Source organism: Electrophorus electricus, chromosome 21, assembly GCF_041902795.1.
Source record: "Electrophorus electricus isolate QZ-2024a chromosome 21, ASM4190279v1, whole genome shotgun sequence".
NCBI classification, from domain to species: Eukaryota; Metazoa; Chordata; class Actinopteri; order Gymnotiformes; family Gymnotidae; genus Electrophorus; species Electrophorus electricus.
The window spans coordinates 19301888-19325000 of record NC_137517.1 but is presented as its reverse complement, the minus strand read 5'-3'; the positions used below and the strand labels follow the sequence as shown (position 1 = coordinate 19325000).

General features: G+C 46.4%; 2 protein-coding genes across 6 annotated transcripts in view; one reads left to right on the top strand and one right to left on the bottom strand.

Annotated features, from left to right (window-relative positions):
• The window catches only part of wdr91 (WD repeat domain 91), a 25437-nt gene extending 19185 nt beyond the window's left edge, over nucleotides 1-6252 (bottom strand). Inside the window, exons 1-11 of one of the 4 annotated variants that reach the window (XM_081704296.1) lie at nucleotides 6139-6252; nucleotides 5705-5845; nucleotides 5165-5344; nucleotides 4340-4546; nucleotides 3909-3992; nucleotides 3462-3568; nucleotides 2619-2787; nucleotides 2255-2410; nucleotides 1993-2174; nucleotides 1554-1704; nucleotides 567-661 (exon numbers count right to left, since the gene is read on the bottom strand). In XM_081704296.1, coding sequence (XP_081560422.1) covers nucleotides 567-661; nucleotides 1554-1704; nucleotides 1993-2174; nucleotides 2255-2410; nucleotides 2619-2787; nucleotides 3462-3568; nucleotides 3909-3992; nucleotides 4340-4546; nucleotides 5165-5344; nucleotides 5705-5827 — 1454 coding nt within the window. In that variant the 5' untranslated portion in view covers nucleotides 5828-5845; nucleotides 6139-6252. The other 3 variants (XM_081704297.1, XM_081704295.1, XM_081704298.1) reach the window with 3 other exon arrangements.
• A 2282-nt stretch (nucleotides 6253-8534) lies between these two features.
• Nucleotides 8535-23113, top strand: part of rab27b (RAB27B, member RAS oncogene family) — a 30950-nt gene continuing 16371 nt past the window's right edge. The window contains exon 1 of one of the 2 annotated variants that reach the window (XM_027032281.3): nucleotides 8535-9197. In XM_027032281.3, coding sequence (XP_026888082.2) covers nucleotides 9130-9197 — 68 coding nt within the window. In that variant the 5' untranslated portion in view covers nucleotides 8535-9129. Of the gene's footprint in view, nucleotides 9198-9319; nucleotides 9364-23113 lie in introns of those variants that run through there. The other variant, XM_027032280.3, reaches the window with a different exon arrangement.

The following is a 23113-nucleotide window of genomic DNA, read 5'->3' as shown; positions in this document are numbered from 1 at the left end:
ACACACATATATATAATATACACACACACACACACACATATATATACACACACACACACACACATATATAATATACACACACACACACACACATATATAATATACACACACACACACATAAAATATACACACACACACACATATATAATATACACACACACACACACTCACACATATATAATATACACACACACACACACACACACACACATATATATATATACACACACACACACACACTCACACATATATAATATACACACACACATATATAATATACACACACACACACACTCACATATCTATATTTCTTGTACCCTCTCTTCCCAGTGGGCATGTAATGGGGAGCAGCGGGTCGCATACCGGGGTGTGTGATTCACTCATTGTGGGTGTGGCTTGTTCACTGAGGGTGTGGTTCACTCACTGTGGGTGTGGCTTGTTGACCAGGGGGTGTGGTTCAGTCACTGTGGGTGTGGCTTGTTGACCAGGGGGTGTGGTTCAGTCACTGTGGGTGTGGCTGGTTCACCGGGGGTGTGGTTCAGTCACTGTGGGTGTGGTTCACTCACCGGGGGTGTGCGTCATCTATGGTCATCTCATACAGGTTCTTCTTGGCTTCCGTGTCGTACAGGCGTACCGTTCCTGTGCCACTGCCTAGCAAGAGCTAGTCACACAAACACCACAGAGAAACAACACACAACCAGGTGATTTAAGACCACAGTGAGTACACAACAGAGAAACAACACACAACCAGGTGATTTAAGACCACAGTGAGTACACAACACAGAGAAACAACACACAACCAGGTGATTTAAGACCACAGTGAGTACACAACACAGAGAAACAACACACAACCAGGTGATTTAAGACCACAGTGAGTACACAACACACGACCAGTTGATTTAAGATCACAGTACACAGCACTATTTGTAAAACACAAGGGAACAGTAGATGTGTGTGTTTGGTGCAGATGTGCAGCCTGGTACCTTTGTCTGTGGGACGTTTGTTTATCTGTGTTGTGTACTGACTGTGGTCAGTACATGCGGTGTCTGTCCTTCATGTGGACTAGTTCCTTGTCCATATTTATGAGGGCTGGCGTTTTGTGGTAACATTCTCCACAGCCTCCCCAAAGCTCTTATTCTAAACGATTACACGATTACACGTAAACAGCTTATTGAAAAGGACATCCATGTTTGACTGGAAATCTCCAAAACTTTCCTCTACATAAGGGTTTCCTGTGAAAGTCTCCTCCTGACCAAACAGCTGACCGAATTCATCAGTTAAAACAGGCGCTAAACCAGGAGCACTTCAGGCCGGGGGTGTGTGTGTGTGTGTGTGTGTGTGTGTGTGTGAGTGTCAGAGAGTGTGTGTGTGTGTGTGTGTGAGTGAGTGAGTGTGTGTGTGTGTGTGAGTGTCAGAGAGTGTGTGTGTGTGTGTGTGTGTGTGTATGTGTGTGTGTATGTGTGTGTGTGTGTGTGTGTGTGTATGTGTGTGTGTGTGTGAGTGTCAGAGAGTGTGTGTGTGTGTGTGTGTGTGTGTGTGTGTGTGTGTCTCACCAGGCGGTCAGGTTTTGTGGCCCACTCCAGCGAGAGCAGCAGGGACTTGGACATGATGGTGGCCTTCGTCTGCATGATGGGGTTGAAAGACCAAACCTTCACCACACCATCCACGTCCAGACTGGCCACGCGTCTGCCTGAGCAGTCCACCCTGTTAAGACACACACACAGACACACACAGACACACACGCACAGACACACACACACACACAGACACGCACAGACACACACACAGACACACGCACGCACAGACACACGCACAGACACACGCAGACACGCACGCACAGACACACGCACGCACAGACACACACACACGCACGCACACACACGCAGACACGCACGGACACACACACGCACTTGTCAAACCCAATAAAGAAGTCCTACTGCAACAGACAGGCTCCGCCTTCAGACTCATGCTGGCTGTCCCAGCCACACCCACCTGCAGTGCATGATTGAAGAGTGATGCTCTCCATACTCTTCCTGACTCAGCTTGATGAAGGGTTGCTCCGCCCCCTGCCCGCCCACTTCGCTACCAGCTCGCGTCTGATTGGTAGGTGAGTCTGACATTTCACTCTCGGGCTGGGTGTCACTTTCAGAACCCTCCACCTTCTTCTCAGAGATCTGTGACACACACAGACTGGGGTCAGCTGGAGTTTAGCAGACTGCCGTGCTGCTTGTGTTCAGGGCCTGACGTGTCTGACCTGGACAGGCTGTTTGGAGAACAGCTCCTTCCTCTCCTTCTCGTGGTCCACCTGCCTCTTGTGTCTGACATAGCTGGTGCCCGGCTCCGCCGTCGCCGTGGCAACAGCCCCCGCCTTGGACTCCTTTGAAGCTGTAGGGTCTTTAACCTTCATGGACTGGAAACCAAAGATGGAATTTAAGCGTTTTGGTCATTCCCCCCCCCCCCGTGCTACTGGTGACTGAGCCCCGTTGGTTGCTATGGTTACAGCCTTTGCCGACTGTATAAAAATGACCACGCGTTTCCTTCAGTGGGTCTCAACAGAAACAAAAAAGGATCTGTGTGCCAGGAGATTTACTCGTCACCAAGGCAACTTGAACTCCCACCTGATTGGCTGTGGGGTCCTTCCTCCCGAGGGCACCCTGGGTGGGAGAGGAGCCCAGGGCAGCCTGGCTCACACGCATTGGGCCTTTCTTGCCCTGGGGCAGAAAGGTGGAGAAGAAGTTTCTGGAAGGCGTGGTGGGGTTGGCCATGCGCTGGCTCGACACCAGGTCCCTTTGAAAGAGACATGCACCACACACACACACACACACACACACACACACACACACACCTCATTCTCCTGAACACACCAAAGCTATACCAGCAAATTGGGTTTTTCTGCCTCATCCTCACCACTCATCGACCTCAGCACTCTACACCACCTCCCCACTTGGCATGAGTACACGCACACACACAGAACAATAACGCCTGTGTGCTGTTGATTTCTGAGAGCTGCCCACCATGAAGGATGCCTCTGAGACCTTGTGAGATCAAATACAGAAGCGCTGTAACCTACTGCATCACATTGACTTATCATTGTTTTGTTTGTTTGTGTGTGTGTGTGTGTGTGTGTATATGTGTGTGTTACTGTTTAAGATCTAATGTGCTCTGCACATGTCCAGCTACTGAAATTTTCTCTTTTGTTTGAAGGAAACAAACTGGCTGCTGATGGCGGATTTTCCCATGTGTAAGTCCAGGCTTATAGCAACAGACTGGAAAAACAAGACTGTAGGGAGAAAACCACAACTGAAGAGGATGTTTATTCCCTGTTAAAAGACTGTTAGTACCAATAGTGTAATAAGTTAATCATCTGCAGTATAACAATAAGAGGACATATTTTCTCCTCATAAAAACATAAAAACACCCCCCATCTCAACAGAATGTGTTGTTCCAAAGACCGCCCTCACAGCTCTGTGTCGCCAAGCCGGTCCATGTGCTGGACATAGGGGGGCAGTTTGTGATGCACCACGTCTTCTGATTTCTTTACTCTGGACTCTCCTTGAAGTGCAAATAACTGAAAGCAGACCGCATGCGTGCGCACACACCCACATCCACACATCCACACACACACACAGACACACACACACGTCAGCTGACTACACTGATCCATCAAAGTCATGTTTCACTTTTCATCATAGTTTTCAGTTATTGTGCTACACACGTGTATTCACACAGAGCTCAACACAGAGCTGTGACCTCTGGGTACCTACACCTCTAACATGTATGTGTGTTTCCTCAACAAACTATTCAACTTCATTTGTTCTTTGCATAAGAGAAAGAAAATATCATTAGTCAGTAATAGAAATTAGGAAAGGTGGAGGTACAGCGGGACATGTGCTGGACGTGTGCCTCACCATCTGCCGCAGGCGTTCATTCTCCTCCTGCAGGCTGCCACCGCGCTGCACCTCTGCGTCGAAGCTCAGCAGCACCGGCTGGGGTGTGTGTGTTAAGGAGCCTTGTGGGACGTCAGGGTCACGGCACCAACAGGGACCAACTGTCCTCTAATACAAAATCTCCACCTTTAGGTCAGTGTTTAAAAGATGATCAAGTGCATATCCCATATATATAATTTTTCTTCTCCTCCAGCCAAGACTTTAAGCACATTGTTTTAATAACTATATAAGAAATTCATTTGGAGTTGGGAGAGGGAAACAGAATGTAGAAATGGACTTTTACTACTTTCCAGTAAAAGTAGAAAAACAGAACTATAAAGGTTTCAATCAAGCCTTCTGGGTGAGATGCTGAAACTAAGGCAATGCTACAGTACTGCAGACACAAGGATATGCATGCACTGGAAGAGAACGGCCAGGAAGTTGTGGAGCGACACAAGGAAAGTGTCGGCCCACTGGCGAGAGAAGTATGGGGAGAAGGTGGGGTTCTGCTCAGGGGCAGACATGAACGGCAGGGCGAACCAATCTCGCCACTCCACTTGGCCCTGCAACTCCGCTGCCTGCTTCTGGAAAAACTCCTGCATCTTCTCCACGTTCTTCATCTGGCAACGGAGAAACACACCATGTCATCCCACGTAACTGTTATTACGCAGCACACGGAGAGCACGGCTGACGTGAGGGACGTGGCTGATGTGAGAACCTGCAACGTGGTTCTGGGCTTTCAGTCTCCACTCTATCATAATGCACACGTTCAGTCTGAATCTGCCTTCCCAGGGCTCCTGTGCTCACACAGCTAAAGCTGGAACATCATTACATAATCCAGAAGCCCGGGATGTCCGCTCAGACCTATATCCTATCTGGATCCCTTTGGATCATTCCATTATAAGATTGCTTGCAGTGTAAATCAGGGTCACACTACAAGTCAGGAAGACAAAGATGCATGTGACAATCTGCATTTATTACAGCAGTATAATCAGTGCAGCCTTTCAGTAATAAACAGTGACGATGTTTCTTCTACTGCAACAGTCTTCTCTAAAAGAAGCCAAAACACTCCAAGAACTCAGCCGCAAAATAAATTAGCCCACACTCCCTCTGCCAAACCAGCAGTAATTACGGGGATTACAAAAGCACAAAAACACCACCTACTACCAGATACTTGCAAGACTTGTCCAGGAAATCGTAACCGAAAGACAGAAGGCAGCTGCGTGGTGGAACCTCACCTGTACAGTGTGCACGAGGTAGTAGCGGAACAGGCTGGCCTTCAGCTTACTGACTGTGGGCCGGTACACATCCTCCAACCTGCAGAAGAGCCAGCGGTCCAGGTAGCCCCAGTACTCCTTCAGGCCGGAGAGGTCATAGCACTGGATCAGCTGCTGAAGCTGCTCTATGATTTTATCAACCTGTGGTGGCAACAGTCTCAGTATTTATTAGCACACGTGACATTTACTAACAAACAGCTGTCACTTTTGTTTTTTAATATGTTCTGCTTTGCTTAAACAAATATAGAATCATATATGTAAATCTGTGTGCACAAATTACGTTAATGATACTAATGCTAACGATCTACAGTAACATTAAAGATCCTTTATTATGTAAGCTTTATGTTGTCTATGGCTCAATTTCCATTCGAATGTTTTTCTGGGTTGGCGCTTAAAATGTTTGTCACGGAACACGGAAACTGTCGGAAGAATTACAGCGTAAAACGTTGCAAACAGAGTTCATGTGGCCGAGCGTGTGGCGGGTCGGGGCGGCGTCTTCACCCGGAAGCCTTTCTCCTTGTCCGCTTTGGCCTCCGCGTCCAGGTGCTTCAGCGCGCTCGTGAACCCGCGGTACAGCAGATATTCCCGCACGAGCTCGTCCGTTCTCTCCGCCGCAGACGTCATCGTCACGCGCGCCGCGTCCTGCAGGAAGCAGGTCTGAGTGCCTACTGCTCGAGAAGTGCTTAATGGTGCCTCAGTGGCGTAAATAGTGTCCGTGGATTACCTTAATCATTCAAACAACAACGTGAACTAATGGAAATCACTAAAATACAACGCGAGGGCGTGAAATCATCCCGGTAGCTGAATAGCCGTCCTTTAGCACGGAGGGTCTGACTCTCCAACAGCCGAGCAGACGCTTACAGAAACAACTGCGTTTAAGTGACATGATCATAAAGTGTGCATTTACGGGTTGTGATCATGAAGCGTGCACTCACCCAGTTACCCGTGACTGTTTGGACGATTGTTTCCTGTTTTCGACTGCCTTGTGTTTGTCATATGACTGAACCGACACGATGTCATCTGTCCAGCAGAGGGAGCGACTGCCTCGGAGCGCGTAAACCCGTGTAATGTCTCCATCTGTCCAGCAGAGGGAGCGACTGCCTCGGAGCGCGTAAACCCGTGTAATGTCTCCATCTGTCCAGCAGAGGGAGCGACTGCCTCGGAGCGCGTAAACCCGTGTAATGTCTCCATCTGTCCAGCAGAGGGAGCGACTGCCTCGGAGCGCGTAAACCCGTGTAATGTCTCCATCTGTCCAGCAGAGGGAGCGACTGCCTCGGAGCGCGTAAACCCGTGTAATGTCTCCATCTGTCCAGCAGAGGGAGCGACTGCCTCGGAGCGCGTAAACCCGTGTAATGTCTCCATCTGTCCAGCAGAGGGAGCGACTGCCTCGGAGCGCGTAAACCCGTGTAATGTCTCCATCTGTCCAGCAGAGGGAGCGACTGCCTCGGAGCGCGTAAACCCGTGTAATGTCTCCATCTGTCCAGCAGAGGGAGCGACTGCCTCGGAGCGCGTAAACCCGTGTAATGTCTCCATCTGTCCAGCAGAGTGCCTACGACTGCCTCGTAGGACATGAACCGGTATATAGTATGGTATATTTGTATAAATGGGCAATAAATTAAAATGATTCGTGTAAATATTATTAGTATTTTGAATTATATTAATTTATATTTTATTCACAGTTAAATTAAAAAAATAATTTTATCTGTTTGTGTTGGAGGACATAAGGAGGAATTTGTTTATAATATCTAGATTAGGAAGTAGTTCAGGTTTTCTGCTTGTTTTCTTTAAAAATTGTTTTTTGGTTAGTTTTATTTCCCTTTGGAAGCAGAAGAAACTACACTTACAGGGATCAGGTTAGGGTTAGGGGTTAAGGGTTAGAGTTAGGGTTAGGTTAGGAGTTAGGGTTAGGGTTAGGTTAGGGGTTAGAGTTAAGGTTAGGTTAGGAGTTAGGGTTAGGTTAGGGGTTAGAGTTAAGGTTACTGTAGGGTTAGAGTTAGGGTTAGGTTAGGGGTTAGAGTTATGGTTACTGTAGGGTTAGAGTTAGGGTTAGGTTAGGTTATGGTTAGAGTTAGGGTTAGGGTTAGGTTAAACCCTAACCTTCAGTGTTAGGGTTAGTGTTAGGTTAGGGTTAGGTTAGAGTTAGGGTTAGGATTAGGGTTAGGGTACTGGTCTAGTAATCAGAAGGTTGCGCATGGTGAGGTGGATGTGTGTGGTGTAGGGTGTGTGTTGGGGTCCCTGAACAAAACCCTCAATTACTCAAGTTGTACTCAGTCATAATTGTAAGTTGCTTTGGATAAGTGTCAGCTAAATGCTGTAAATGTGTAAAATAACACCCAGATGCAGACACCCAAACAAATGAGGTCTAGAAACAACTTTCTGTGAATGAGACACTTTGTTCATATGGTCGTGTGTTTTCTACATGGACCCAGTTTCAGCTATACAGATGTTTTACATATGTTATAGAACACCTATCTATCTGTTTCTCTCTATTTTCAATCTGTTTATTTATTTATTATCATAAATCTGCAACCTTGGCTTCATTAAGGGTTTGGCGATTCTTGAGTTGTCTGCGCGTGTGTGTCTGCGCGTGTGTGTCTGCGCGTATGTGTGGGCGCGTGTGAGTGTGCGTCTGTGTGCGTGTGCGTCTGCGTGTGGGTGTGTGCGTGTGTGGGTCTGTGTGTGCGTGCGTGTGTGTGTGGGGGGGGGGGTTGATACATAGCTGATGACTTTAATCAGGTTTTAGAGAAGGTAAACGTTGCCTGCTTGTTCCCCAAGGATGAGTACAGGATGGGACAGAGAACTTCAGGTTTATCCATCTGGTTTATCCTTCTGTCTGTCCCTCTGTCTGTTAGTCTGACCCTCCGACCATCTAAAAATACTAAGAATTATTTTACACATTTAGTGCAATGCTGCACATTCAGTATCATTCTGCATAAAGACCCAGCTGACAGTGAACGCGGAGCTGATCTGATCTCACATCTCGGCCTCCCATAACAACTAAACGCCTGTTGGCTTGTCTAAGGTTTCCGTGGTGACCACACACTATAAAGGGGATGCTCTGGAGGCTTCTCTAAGGTTTCCGTGGAGACCACACACGATAAAGAGGAAGGCGGGTCAGAGCCTGCTTGGCTTGAATGCTCACAGGCTGAGATCAGGTACAGCCCTTCCACGTGGGAAACCGCATTCACAATGAATGTGACAAGCAGCCAAGTGCCATCTATACTGCCCCCTGCTGCTTGTGCAAGAATCAGGTGTATCCATGGCAACAGGTGCATGAGCATGTGAATTCTAGGCCAGGGCTTTCAATTTCAATTTCATAAGACAAATGCTGAAAATGTAAATGTAAATTAACTTAGAAACAACATTAAATTTGATGCAATAATTTTAACTTATTTCAAACCATGTTTCCTGTTCTAGGAGAACTTTAGGAAACCCTATGGTGTATACAGTTAGTGACAGCGTTTTACTGGACTCCTATAAAGGTTGTACTTAGATCAGCAAATCTGCTTTAAAGCAAAAACAGCAAAAGTCTTTAATAACGATTTTTTAATTGATCATTTTTTAAATGTATTTTTGGATTTATTTTTTAGGCTATTATTAAAAGTAGACACCAATAAAAACGAATGTCTAAGGATGAATATGTTTGTGAGCGATGGGTAAGACGTGTCTGAGCCACTGTGGACGTCTTTCGTGGGTCCGAACCGGTACAAGTTGGGCTGCGCTTTGGGAGGCTAATAACCCGACGGAGCTAGGACCCGGCGGGATCCACGCCCAAGCAGGAGCGCTCCAGCGAAGGAGAGGAGACGCGCGATCGGTGAGGCGGTGGACGGCGTGAGCGTGAGCGTGAGCGTGCAGGCTAAACCGGTTAAACCCACACGGTGTATAGGACACGCGCTGAGACGGAGCGGGAGCATGAGCGGTAGCGGATGAGCAGACCCCCACAGAGCCTGCGCACGAGACCCTCCAGACCCTGCAGAGCCTGCGCACGAGACATGTAAGTACGGTCATAGACACGCTGCGCTACGGGCGCTGAGACTGGGACTGGGACTGGGAGACTGGGACTGGGACTGGGACTGGGAGACTGGGACTGGGAGACTGGGACTGGGACTGGGAAGATTTACATCGCGTTCCATGCATCATCGTCAAGCTCGCGAAAGCGCGTGAGTCATAGCCTCCCTCCCTCACCCAAACTTGTTGGTGGAGCACAGCCTCTTCCAAACTGCAGCGCTGTGGTGGACACACACACTACATCCCACAGACTACACCCCACACACTACACCCCACACACTACATCCCACAAACAGCAAGAAGTTCGTGTTTGGTGCTCAAGCTGAGAGATGTGTGCGCAAAGACTGCTGTCGTACTCCCGCACGTCGCACGTAACTCGTTGTGTTATCCCTGTTTTGTAATCTGTTGCTGCCTAATGCGAAAAAACCTGACAACCTGGCATTTGTATAAAGTAACGGGAGTTTAAACATGACAAGATGTTTGTAATTGACATTGTGTGACTATTCCTGGACTGAGAGTGTCAGACAGACAGTCACGACATACGCGAGCCCTCAGTACCAGCGAGAGACCCACGAGCGGATGGAAATAATTTATTTTTAGACTTTAGTGCTGCTTACATACATTTTAATGCAATTTTGAAGTCTGAAAGTAATTCAACATAAGCTCCATCCATACGGTTCCACAGGAAGGGAATTTTCTGAATCAGAAGGTACACATATGGGGCATGACTGGAAATATATAGGTGGAGTTGTAAATGTATAGATGGAGTTCCTGATGTATAGGTGGAGTTGTAAATGTATAGATGGAGTTCTTAATGTATAGGTGGAGTTGTATAGGTGGAGTTGTAAATGTATAGATGGAGTTCTTAATGTATTGGTGGAGTTGTATAGATGGAGTTCTTAATGTATAGGTGGAGTTGTATAGGTGGAGTTGTAAATGTATAGATGGAGTTCTTAATGTATAGGTGGAGTTGTAGATGTATAGATGGCGTTCTTAATGTATAGGTGGAGTTGTAAATTTATAGGTGGAGTTGTTAAATCCAGATGGGTGTGGAGAAGCGTCTTTAGGTGATAAACCATTTGTGAACTCAAAGGTTTGTAACTTTATGGCCTGATGCCTTTGTTGTGTTTCCCTGCAATGTGCTCGTTATGTGGGGCTTAGCCGATGAAGACTGGGGTCTGAGATGATGAAGAGTATGGCTCCTCTTTTAAAAGGAAATGTCACGCAGACAATAAGGAAATGTGTCCATGTGTCCCTATCACACACTACAGCTACAACATTTGACTATGGGCTGTTGATAATGTGGCGTTGTCATAACAACCATCATACCAATCATTTTACATCAGCGTGCGCAGTGATATTGTCTCTCTCTCTCTCTCTATCTCTCTCTCTCTCTCTATATATATATATGGTTGTGTGTGTATTACGTGTGTGCTCATTGATAGGGTGGTTGCTCATTTTCCTGTTGTTCAGGGTCTCTATCGTGGAAATAATTTTGAAGTAGTAGGTAAATATTGTTAAACTTTCCAAATACACCCTTCAGTCCACTCGTTCACTGTAGGAATACAGAGATGTAGTTGAATAAGTACTAAGTGTGTGAAGCAGTCGCTGCTGGGGGTTACCTTGGCTGATGAAGGCGTGTTTTAGTGACGGGGTTAGGGTTAGGTTCAGGTGCCAGTGTGCCATCTTACACATGAAGCAGCTGGAGGCAGTCACCATGGTGACTGAGCCCCCCACCTTCTCCTACCACACGCACGCGTCCATCGGGCAGAATCGTGTGACTGATGAACTACCCCACCCTGCCCAGCGAGAGGGGCTGAGCCAGTTTTAGTCTTTTTAACATCTCAAGCTGTGTAATTTTGATTATTGTGCCCACATCAATTCTCTAGTATGTATGTTTTCCTAGAAAATGCAGCTACACAGTGGTAATATTTGAGAATAGAATAACTCAACGTTAAGAGTTTCAGGGTTAAACACACTAAAGGAAATGTACTATAAAATGTCTTTAATAGTGATAGACACATATTGTTTTTATTATTGTTATTATTACTGTTGTTATTGTTATTACTGTTGTTGTTGTTATTATTATTGTTGTTATTACTGTTGTTATTATTATTATTATTATTGTTGTTGTTGTTATTGTTCTTCTTATTAAAAGTACAGACCCACATTCTCATCATCCAATAAGAAAAAATGGTTGTGTTAGGTGGTGTTAAGGGAATGTTAGGTGGTGTTGAGGGGGTGTCTTACATGGTGTTGAAGGGGTGTTAGGTGGTGTTAAGGGTGTGTGTTAGGTGGTGTTGAGGGAGTGTTATGTGGTGTTTGTTTTCAGTTTCATAGCAGTTTGGTGAAGGTCAGCATACACAAGGTCATCAGATCAACATCTGATAGGACTTATGAGTCCTAACACATTCCTTACGTCGTCTGAGTGGGAGCAGGATGTTCCTGTTAGACTAGCAGGACACTGGGAGCTGTGGGATCATGAGGGTCTGATGAATGATGAAACACTGTATCCCACAGAACTGGAGTTTGTTTACAAAGTCCCTAAAACATCAGGATTTGTGAACAGGCCTTCAGGTGTTGACTCAGTTACAGTGGCAGTGCTTTGATGCAGAAGGTTTAAGTGTTCTGTGTGTAATCCAGAGATACGCTGTGCTGTAGTGTAGCAGTGTGTGCACTGATAGTGCTGTACTTGTTCTGGTACTTGAACCGGGCCGGGAAGGTTCTGATTGCTCCTGGTATTGAGTTAGAGTGACTGATCCTTTAATGTCAGCAATGGCAGAGAGACAGGCAGAGAAAGAGACATGCAGAGAGACAGGCAGAGAGAGAGACAGGCAGAGAGAGAGACAGGCAGAGAAAGAGACAGAGAGACAGGCAGAGAAAGAGACAGAGAGACAGGCAGAGAAAGAGACAGAGAGACAGGCAGAGAGACAGGCAGAGAAAGAGACAGAGAGGCAGAGAGACAGGCAGAGAAAGAGACAGAGAGACATACAGATAGAGAGACAGACAGAGAGAGAGATAGAGAGACAGACAGATGGCTATAGGAGAGGTGGAAGTCAGAGAAAAAGAGAAACACATGGACAGAATGAGAGAGGGGGTCAGCGATGGACAGAGGAAAAAGGAGTGAAAGCAGTCAGTGAAAGAGTGCTAGTGTCATCACAGGGTGGTTGTGTCTGCATGTCCCCAGCCCATGGTGACACTCTGCTCTCTGGGTAATTATCCCAGCTTCACCTGCGATGCCCACTGCAGGGGTCAGAGGTAACAGGCGGGCGGGGGGATGTGTGTGTGAGTGTGAGTGTGTGTGTGTACCAGACTGGAGGGGTGTACCAGTATCCCAGACCCCCTACCTGAGAGCCTTATTACTGTCTCACTGGGGTCGCACCCGAGGAACCTCCACTAGCCTACAGAAGGCTGGCACTGTTTGCTAATCTCCCATTAGACACTAACAATAACTCTAGACCTAACACTAACCCTAACCCTAACCCTAGACCTAACACTAACCATTGACAGTAACACTAACCCTATCCCTAACCCTAAACCCAAACCTAAAACTAACCCTAGAGCTAACACTGACACTAGACCTAGACCTAACACTAACAGTAACCCTAGACCTAACACTAACCCTAACCCTAGACCTAACACTAACCCTATGTCTAAATCTAACCCTTTCCCTAACCCTAGACCTAACTCTAGACCTAAACCTAACCATAGACCTAACACTTAACACTGACACTAACCCTAAACCTAGCCCTAGCCCTAGACCTAACCGTAACCCTAGACCTGAACCTAACACTAATCCTAACCTTAGACCTAAACCTAAACCTAACACTAGATCTAAACCTAACACTAATCCTAACCATAGACCTAAACCTAACCCTAATGTAAACACAGACAAGACTCTGGTTATGTAAACACAGCAGAAGAGTTTATCGGTTCAAGAGTAGCCAAACCTTCTGGATTCTGTTGTTATGAAAAACAGGTTCAAGCTCTTCTGGTGCTAATGGCCACTGGGGCACTAATAGTAAAGTAACGAATAATGAAAACTAGCATGAGACCGGACTAGTGCTCACTGTTGACTGGTTAGGTCAGGCTCTGTGCCTTTACAACTCTACAACTCTGAGACTTCAACTGAGATGAGGTCTGAGACCTGAACAGCCCAACACACCGCTGTTGTTTTGAAGACCCGGGGCTTTGACCTAAAATATAAAATATAAACTGGTGATGGCTAATGGCCTTTTCAGTGATGGATGGTTTGGTGATGGCTAACAGTGTTTTCAGCATCATGGCTAATTCCCTCAGAAGTTCTAATCTCTGCGACATGCCGCTGGAGTCGTCATCCTGGAGCAGGCCAGAGAGCTAACTGCTAACTGCTAACTGCTCGTTGTAAATAATTAATGGTACTGACAATCCTCAGAAGTGGCAGGAGTCTGAGTTAGTGTGAACACCCTCCTGCTTCATTTATTTCTGTTAATATAATCCCTCTTCTCTCGTCTCTTCTCTCCCTCTCTTCTCTCTCTCTTCTCTCGCTCTCTCTTTCCTGTGTATCTGGCTTTCTCCGGCTCATTACATGGTGTAGTGGTAAGCATGCCCTGGTCACATACATTTTGCTGAGTTTGTATCTCCCTATGAGGGAAACCATTAGCCAGCCTCCCTACTGACCTGCTACCATGGAGATACAGAAGAAACGTCTAAGATACCACAGAGCCATGGGCTTGCTGCAACACTGCACAGCCAAGATCTTTAAACGGGCTCCATGGAACTAAGTGCTAAGGGCGTGGTTAGGGAGGGATTAGGGTGTGGTTAGGCGGATTAGGGCATGGTTAAAGTGGGATTAGGGCGTGGTTAGGGAGGGATTAGGGTGTGGTTAGGGAGGGATTGGGGTGTGGTTAGGGCGGGATGAGGGTGTGGTTAGGGAGGGATGAGGGCGTGGTTAGGGAGGGATGAGGGTGTGGTTAGGGCGGGATGAGGGTGTGGTTAGGGAGGGATGAGGGCGTGGTTAGGGAGGGATGAGGGCGTGGTTAGGGAGGGATGAGGGCGTGGTTAGGCAGGATGAGGGTGTGGTTAGGGCAGGATGAGGGTGTGGTTAGGGAGGGATGAGGACGTGGTTAGGGAGGGATTAGGGCTTGGTTAGGGAGGGATTGGGGTGTGGTTAGGGCGGGATGAGGGTGTGGTTAGGGAGGGATGAGGGCATGGTTAGGGAGGGATTAGGGTGTGGTTAGGCAGGATGAGGGTGTGGTTAGGGCGGGATGAGGGTGTGGTTAGGGCGGGATGAGGGTGTGGTTAGGGAGGGATTAGGCTGTGTTCAGGGAGGACTTTACGAATTGGCTGATGTGACAGACAACTTGGCCTTCTGTCCTGGAAGCCCTTACTGTTTCTACGGCTCAGAGTAGCCTGAGCCTGAAGATCACATGATACAGCCTGTGAGGAATGAATTATTCTCCACATCATCTACAATTAACCCCTTAATCTAAGAACCTCATTATAGGCGCTATTCCAGAATTCTAAATGGGTTTGTTATAAATGATTGTTTTATGAGCTAGGATATAAATGACTGGGTTATAAATGACTGGGTTATATATGACTGGATTAGGAGCTGGGTTATAAGAGACAGGGTTATGAGCTGGGTTATAAGAGACTGGATTATGAGTTGGGGTATAAGTGACTGGGTTATGAGCTGGGTTATAAATGACTGGGCTATGAACTGGGTTATAAGTGACTGGGTTATGAGCTGGGTTATAAGAGACTAGGTTATGAGCTGGGTTATGAATAACTGGGTTATAAAATGGGTTATAAGTGACTGGGTTATGAGCTGGGTTATAAGAGACTAGGTTATAAATGACTGGGTTATGAGCTGGGTTATAAGAGACTGGATTATGAGTTGGGGTATAAGTGACTGGGTTATGAGCTGGGTTATAAATGACTGGGCTATGAACTGGGTTATAAATGACTGGGCTATGAACTGGGTTATAAGTGACTGGGTTATGAGCTGGGTTATAAGAGACTAGGTTATGAGCTGGGTTATGAATGACTGGGTTATAAAATGGGTTATAAGTGACTGGGCTATGAGCTGGGTTATAAATGACTGGGCTATGAACTGGGTTATAAGTGACTGGGTTATGAACTGGGTTATAAGAGACTAGGTTATAAATGACTGGGTTATTAGCTGGGTTATAAGTGACTGGGTTATGAGTTGGGGTATAAGTGACTGGGTTATGAGCTGGGTTATAAGAGACTAGGTTATGAGCTGGGTTATGAATGACTGGGTTATAAAATGGGTTATAAGTGACTGGGTTATGAGCTGGGTTATAAGTGACTGGGTTATGAACTGGGTTATAAGAGACTAGGTTATAAATGACTGGGTTATTAGCTGGGTTATAAGTGACTGGGTTATGAGCTGGGTTATAAGAGACTGGATTATGAGCTGGGTTATAAATGACTGGGTTATAAAATGGGTTATAAGTGACTGGGTTATGAGCTGGGTTATAAGAGACTGGGTTATGAGCTGGGTTATAAGAGACTGGGTTATGAGCTGGGTTATAAGTGACTGGGTTATGATCTGGTTTATAAGTGACCTGGGTTATGAGCTGGGTTATAAGTGTCTGGGTTATGAGCTGGGTTATAAGAGACAGTTATGAGATGGGTTATAAGTGACTGGGTTATGATCTGGGTTATAAGTGACCTGGGTTATGAGCTGCGTTATAAGTGACCTGGGTTATGAGCTGCGTTATAAGTGACTTGGGTTATGAGCTGGGTTAGAAGTGACCTGGGTTATGAGCTGGGTTAGAAGTGACCTGGGTTATGAGCTGGGTTAGAAGTGACTGGGTTATGAGCTGCATTATAAGTGACCTGGGTTATGAGCTGGGTTATAAGTGACTGGATTATAAACTGCATGTGTCCGTATGCAATGGGGTCTCATCGACGGCCCCCAGGGAACCTTCTGGAAACTTTATTGGTCATCTGGAGAGGTATTAGGAAGATTTATTGGATTAATTTGGTGTTTGTTGGGGTAGGGATATTGTTCAGTGAGTTGTAGATTACCAGAGGGAGCAAAGGAGGGGTGTCTGTGTGTGTTTGTGTGTGTTTGTGTTTGTGTGTGTATGTTTGTGTGTATTGCTATAATATGATGTTCTGCGGTAAATGCAATGTATTCATTTTCGCTTATTCATAATAGCTTTTTAAAAAGCGATTTGCATGTGAATGCATTGTTATAAACTTTTGCAGTATCTCAAATGCCCTAACCCTAACCCTACTGTATACACCCTAACCCTAACCCTACTGTATACACCCAGACTCCCTAACCCTACTGTATACACCCTAACCCTAACCCTACTGTATACACCCTAACCCTAACCCTACTGTATACACCCTAACCCTAACCCTATTGTATACACCCAGACGCCCTAACCCTACTGTATACACCCTAACCCTATTGTATACACCCTAACCCTAACCCTATTGTATACACCCTAACCCTAACCCTATTGTATACACCCAGACGCCCTAACCCTAACCCTACTGTATATACCCTAACCCTAACCCTACTGTATACACCCAGACTCCCTAACCCTACTGTATACACCCAGATGCCCTAACCCTAACGCTACTATACACACCCAAGCAGACGCCCTAACCCTACTGTATACACCCAGACTCCCTAACCCTACTGTATACACCCTAACCCTACTGTATACACCCTAACCCTAACCCTATTGTATACACCCAGACGCCCTAACCCTACTGTATACACCCAGACTCCCTAACCCTACTGTATACACCCAGACGCCCTAACCCTACTGTATACACCCAGACGCCCTAACCCTAACGCTACTATACACACCCAAGCAGACGCCCTAACCCTAACCCTACTGTATACACCCTAACCCTAACCCTACTGTATACACCCTAACCCTAACCCTATTGTATACACCCTAACCCTAACCCTACTGTATACACCCAGACTCCCTAACCCTACTGTATACACCCAGACTCCCTAACCCTAACCCTACTGTATACACCCAGACACCCTAACCCTAACGCTACTATACACACCCAAGCAGACGCCCTAACCCTAACCCTACTGTACACACCCAGACTCCCTAACCCTACTGTATATACCCTAACCCTACTGTACACACCCTAACCCTAACCCTACTGTACACACCCTAACCCTAACCCTACTGTACACACCCAGACTCCCTAACCCTACTGTATACACCCTAACCCTAAACCTAACCCTAACCCTACTGTACACACCCAGACTCCCTAACCCTACTGTATACACCCTAACCCCAAACCTAACCCTAACCCTAACCCTACTGTACACACCCAGACACCTTAACCCTACTGTATACACCCTAACCCTAACGCTACTATACACACCGAAGCAGACACCCTAACCCTAACCCTACTGTATACACCCAAACAGACCTCCTAACCCTAACTCTACTGTACACACCCAGACATCCTAACCCTAACCCTACTGTACACACCCAGACTCCCTAACCCTACTGTATACACCCTAACCCTAACCCTACTGTATACACCCTAACCCTAACCTAACTCTAAACCTAATCCTAACCTAACCCTAACCCTAACTCTACTGTACACACCCAGACATCCTAACCCTAACCCTACTGTATACACCCTAACCCTAACCCTACTGTATACACCCAAACAGACCTCCTAACCCTAACCCTACTGTACACACCCAGACTCCCTAACCCTAACCCTACTGTACACACCCAGACTCCCTAACCCTACTGTGTACACCCTAACCCTAACCCTACTGTATACACCCTAACCCTAACCTAACTCTAAACCTAATCCTAACCTAACCCTAACCCTAACTCTACTGTACACACCCAGACATCCTAACCCTAACCCTACTGTATACACCCTAACCCTAACCCTACTGTATACACCCAAACAGACGTCCTAACCTAACTCTACTGTACACACCCAGACATCCTAACCCTAACCCTACTGTATACACCCTAACCCTAACCCTACTGTATACACCCTAACCCTAACCCTACTGTATACACCCAAACAGACGTCCTAACCCTAACCCTACTGTTTACACCCAAACGTCCTAACTCCAAAGACCCCCCCCCCACCACACACACACACACTGAAGACCTTCAGCATATGATCAAAGGTTCTCCTCTAGCTTTTATGCGTGGCCCATGATTGTGTAATGTGAACTGCGTTTATGTGGGTGTGTATGACTTCTCCATTTATGTGTGTATATTTGCGCACGTGTGTGAGTGCATGCTATATATACTTCCTGTAATCTCTAACACCAGACCTGCTTCTCACGCAGAGCTGGAGGCATAGAGATGTATGGATGCTCGCATGACAGGATATCTGTTGCCATGGTAATAGGCGAGATGTTATGCCAATACGTTTAGCGTAATCAAATCAGATGCTGTCAGGTATAAGGGGGTGGGGGTGGAGCTTTCACAGGTCACATACAGATTCAGAAATGAAGAGTTTCTCCTCATCCTCCTGGTGTTTGTGGCCTGAACTTAAGTTCCTGATATATCTTACCTTAAATTGTGATACATTCCCCCTGAATTCTGCTCTTTAGTTCACAATCTGTTGCAGCTAAACAAGAGCTGGCAACTTTCACGGTGTATCGTTAAGTTTGGCATTGTGAAATTTCTTTCATGTTTCCACAAGCATTGGATATGTTCAGATAATGAGGGTTACTTCAGAGATTTTGACCATATCTGACATTTCCAGGTAAGATTCATTCTGACTGTGAGAACATTCTCAAGACATCATACAGTGTGACAAAATATGAAACAGTGATTCACATTCAGTTCATCATATCCAAAAGAATGGAAAATATATTTTGGTTTGGCATGGGGACATCAGACTGTACCAAGTGATGGGGGACAGGGCTCAGCACCTGTTTGGGTACATTCTCTATGATGAAGAGCGTCTGACAAATATGGAACATGGACCCCATAGTGAGGCAGCAAGTGTTAACTGGTAGGAAGTCACTCCTGGTGTGATGTGTTAACTGGTAGGAAGTCACTCCTGGTGTGATGTGTTAACTGGGAACACACACACACACACACACACACACACACACACACACACACATATATATATATATATATATATATATATATATATATATATATATATATATATATATATATATATATATATATATATATATATATATATACATACACACTCACACATACATACACACTCTCACACACACTCACACATTTGTACAATATGACTGTTTCTCGTCTATTCACTCTTCGTATTGTTTCATTCACCTTTTTTTTCTCAACTCTCCCCCTCTCCCTCTCTCTCCCCCCTCTCTTTCTCTCCCCCTCTCTCTCTCCCCCCTCTCTCTCTCCCCCTCTCTCTCTCCCCCCCTCTTTCTCTCCCCCTCTCTCTCCCTCTCTCCCCCCTCTCTTTCTCTCTCCCTCCCTCTCCCTCTCTCCCCCTCTCCCCCTCTCTCCCCCTCTCCCCCTCTCCCCCTCTCTCCCCCCTCTCTTTCTCTCCCTCTCTCTCTCCCCCCTCTCTTTCTCTCCCCCTCTCTCTCTCTCTCTCTCTCCCTCTCTCTTTAATACTCTTTTACTGGTTTCATATGTTAATCTCCAAATCATGTTGGAGAGGAATATTTACAAATGCTAGTGGTCCCAAGACCCTCAATCTCTCTCTCTGTGTCTCTCTCTCTGGGCCTGTCTGTGTATTTTCCTACAGTGATGTGTATTTTTAAGATAACTTTTATGGATTTTTAATTAAGTGTGATATGAACCTAATTTATTGTGTAGTGTTAATGAAATTCTTTTATCTGTATGGAGCTCAGCTTCATAAATATTTGAATGTAAACTAATTGGCCAGTTTAAAAGAGTCACGTAGATTCCAGCATATGCTCCAAATTGGTCAGTTTCCTGTTTGCTTCAACATCCCTAGTTACTATAACAACATTACTGACATCATTTCGCCCACGAAGGCCGCTATTGCTGAGCCTCCACCTGCTGATGATTCTTGGTTCAGTTGGCTGACGGGCCTTGTCAGCCTTTGTTGGCTCTTGGAGATCTTGACTCATAAACGTGTTCGCCCATAATCTTGATTATTGTGTTGATTCTTGTTTGTGGCCCCTGTTTATTGTCACTGCTGTCTTCTTTCATAACTCGCATTTCTACCTCTGTGATTAATCATGCTAATGTTGCCTTGGTACCTGTGTATGAGAAAGGTTTATATACTGATATGTGAATCAAAGGGGGGAGTGTTAGATACTGGAGCCTTTCTGCCTTCAGGCACCCAAAGCAACGTCTCTGCCTATCAATCATGACATGACGGCTTGACCGCAAGCTGGTCACCTGAGGTCATCCGCACCCTCTTCTTGTCTCCTTTACCCCTCCCCTCTCCCCTCCCCTCCCCCTCCCCTCTCTCCTCCCTCCCCTCTCTCTCTCCCCCTCCCCTCCCCCCCTCTCTCTCTCCCCCTCCCCTCCCCCCCTCTCTCTCTCTCCCTCCCCCCCTCTCTCTCTCCCCCTCCCCTCCCCTCTACCAATGAACTAGAATACTGTAGAATACAGGGATCACTGCTGATGACTAGAAGTACAAACACATATAAGCACTATAACAGACAGTGATTAGTGTAATAAACAATAACTACTAGAGTTTGTTAGTCAGCATAGGAGCATGGTCAGTGATCATTTAAATATTCCACAAATAGACAGTCTGCGTTTGAAGACTGGAAGGGACTCTGCTGTCCAGACAGCCGGTGGAAGTTCGTTCCACTATCTGGGAGCAGGACAGAGAATCGTCTCCATGCTTGAGGTTGGAAGTACTGAAGGTACGGACCGGGCTTTGACCTTTGCCATCATGTGTGGATGGGCTGGTCCATTTTTGGCTTTGTAGGGGAGCACCAGGGTTTTAAAACGTGTGTTTATGTGGGTGTGAGTGTTTACATTGATGTTTTACACAGTCATACTGTCTGAGATGTAAACACCCCCCACAACGCCTCTCTCTCACACTCTCTTCAACCTCCTGGTATTTTCACATTTCACATTTTGCTCCAGACTGAGGTCGTCGCCGTGGTGACACAGACTCGTCGGTGTTGTGTGTATGCTTCTACAGGGACAAATGATAACATCTGTACTATAACAGCACTGGTCTCACTGGTTCTGTATGAAAACTCTGTGTGTGTGCGTGTGTGTTTGAGCTGTGCTGGATCCAGATTCCAGTTGGACCTGAACTGAATTTTTCTTCTGAGCACTCAGACTGTACTGCTAATTTGCCTGATTTCTGCCCCGCCACACACACTCTGCTCTGCACCTCATGTCCACACTGTTTACACCTTTACTCTACATGATGTAGAAGGAGACAGCAGATTACACGTCAGTCATAATCACCTCCCTGTGTGACGTGCTCCGTGTCACCAGGCAACCTGTGTGCGCGCGCGTGTGCGTTTGTGTGTGTGTGTGTGTGTGAGAGAGTAGTGATTTTTACTCCCTTTGTGTAACCACATTTCTCAACAACACTGGTAAAAGGCTATTTTCTGGGTTTTTACCTTAAAAAAACAGGATGAGATTTGTTTAGTGTGTGTTTGTGTGTGTGTGTATGTGTGTGTGTGTGTGTGTGTGTGTGCGCGAGTGTGTGTACGCGAGGTGTGTGTGTGTGTGTGTGTGTGTGTGTGTGTGTGCGCGCGAGTGTGTGTGTGTGTGAGAGACAGACCCACTTCACACTTACCTTCTGTTAGAAGATGTGGGCTAGAGTACAAGGTTAAACACCAATCTGCACACAGAGAGTGACGCATGTGTATGTGTGTCTGTGTGTGTTGTATAGTTGTTTTTCATGGCTGCAGGTTGAGAGAGAAATCTGCAATGATTGTGAAATTAAGAAAGTGAGAGAGAGAGAGAGAGAGAGAGAGAGAGAATGGAGGGAGAGAGAGAAAATGGAAGGAGGGAGAGAATGGAGGGCGAGAGAGAGAGTGGAGAGAGAATGAAGGGAGAGGGAGTGAGAGAATGGAGGGAGAGAAAGAGAGAGAGAGAGAGAGAGAGAGAGAGAGACAGAACAGAAAAACAGAACAACAGTCACCCACTCACATTTTGGGCTGACCACTGCTCAGCCGTCCTGAGTGGGGCGTAGCAGTGCAGGCAGATAAGATGCTTCGTAAGATCCTGTGGGGACTTGGACGTGGACACAGACCCTGAGGTCACTGCTGTAGGTCCTGTGACGGGACATGACAGGACAGCACAGACTGGGAGTTTGAGAAAACCAAGGCTGTCAGACAGCGGGGCAGAATGAGGACTGTGATGACACCAAAACCGATAAGAGTCTGACGTCAACACCACTCACGTAAAAGAGGGCGTCTGTTATGTGAGCATTGTTGTTGTTTGTTGTTGTTTCCTCAAACATGGCTGACATGGTGGTGTAGACCCCTCCCTCACCACCAGCTCCGCCCACTCCCTCAGCAGCCCCGCCCATGTTCTGACTCTAGGGCTGTGCTGAAAGAATTAATCCCGGAAGCAGTTTGGTAGTTTGGTTTAGGAGCAGATCAAAGAGGGTGCAGACAGTTTTTGGTTCATTTTTGAGCACTGTTAAGGGTTAAGGGTCTTGGTCAGCGGCCCAGCTGTGGAAACCTGGCAGTGGTGGGTAACTTATGATTAATTCATGTACCTTAACCACTGAGCTACCACTGGGGGCACCGCTGTCTGGGAAGACGATCTGTCCTGCTAGAGTTAGCACTAAAGGTTTAGGACTAGGTTAAGGACTACATTTACATTTTTTATAGCATTTAGCTGACGCTTTTATCCAAAGCAACTTACAATTATGACTGAGTACAACTTGAGCAATTGAGGGTTAAGGATTAAAGGATCTGGATCAATGGGACCAAAGACTGTCATAGACAGTCTAGTGTTAGAC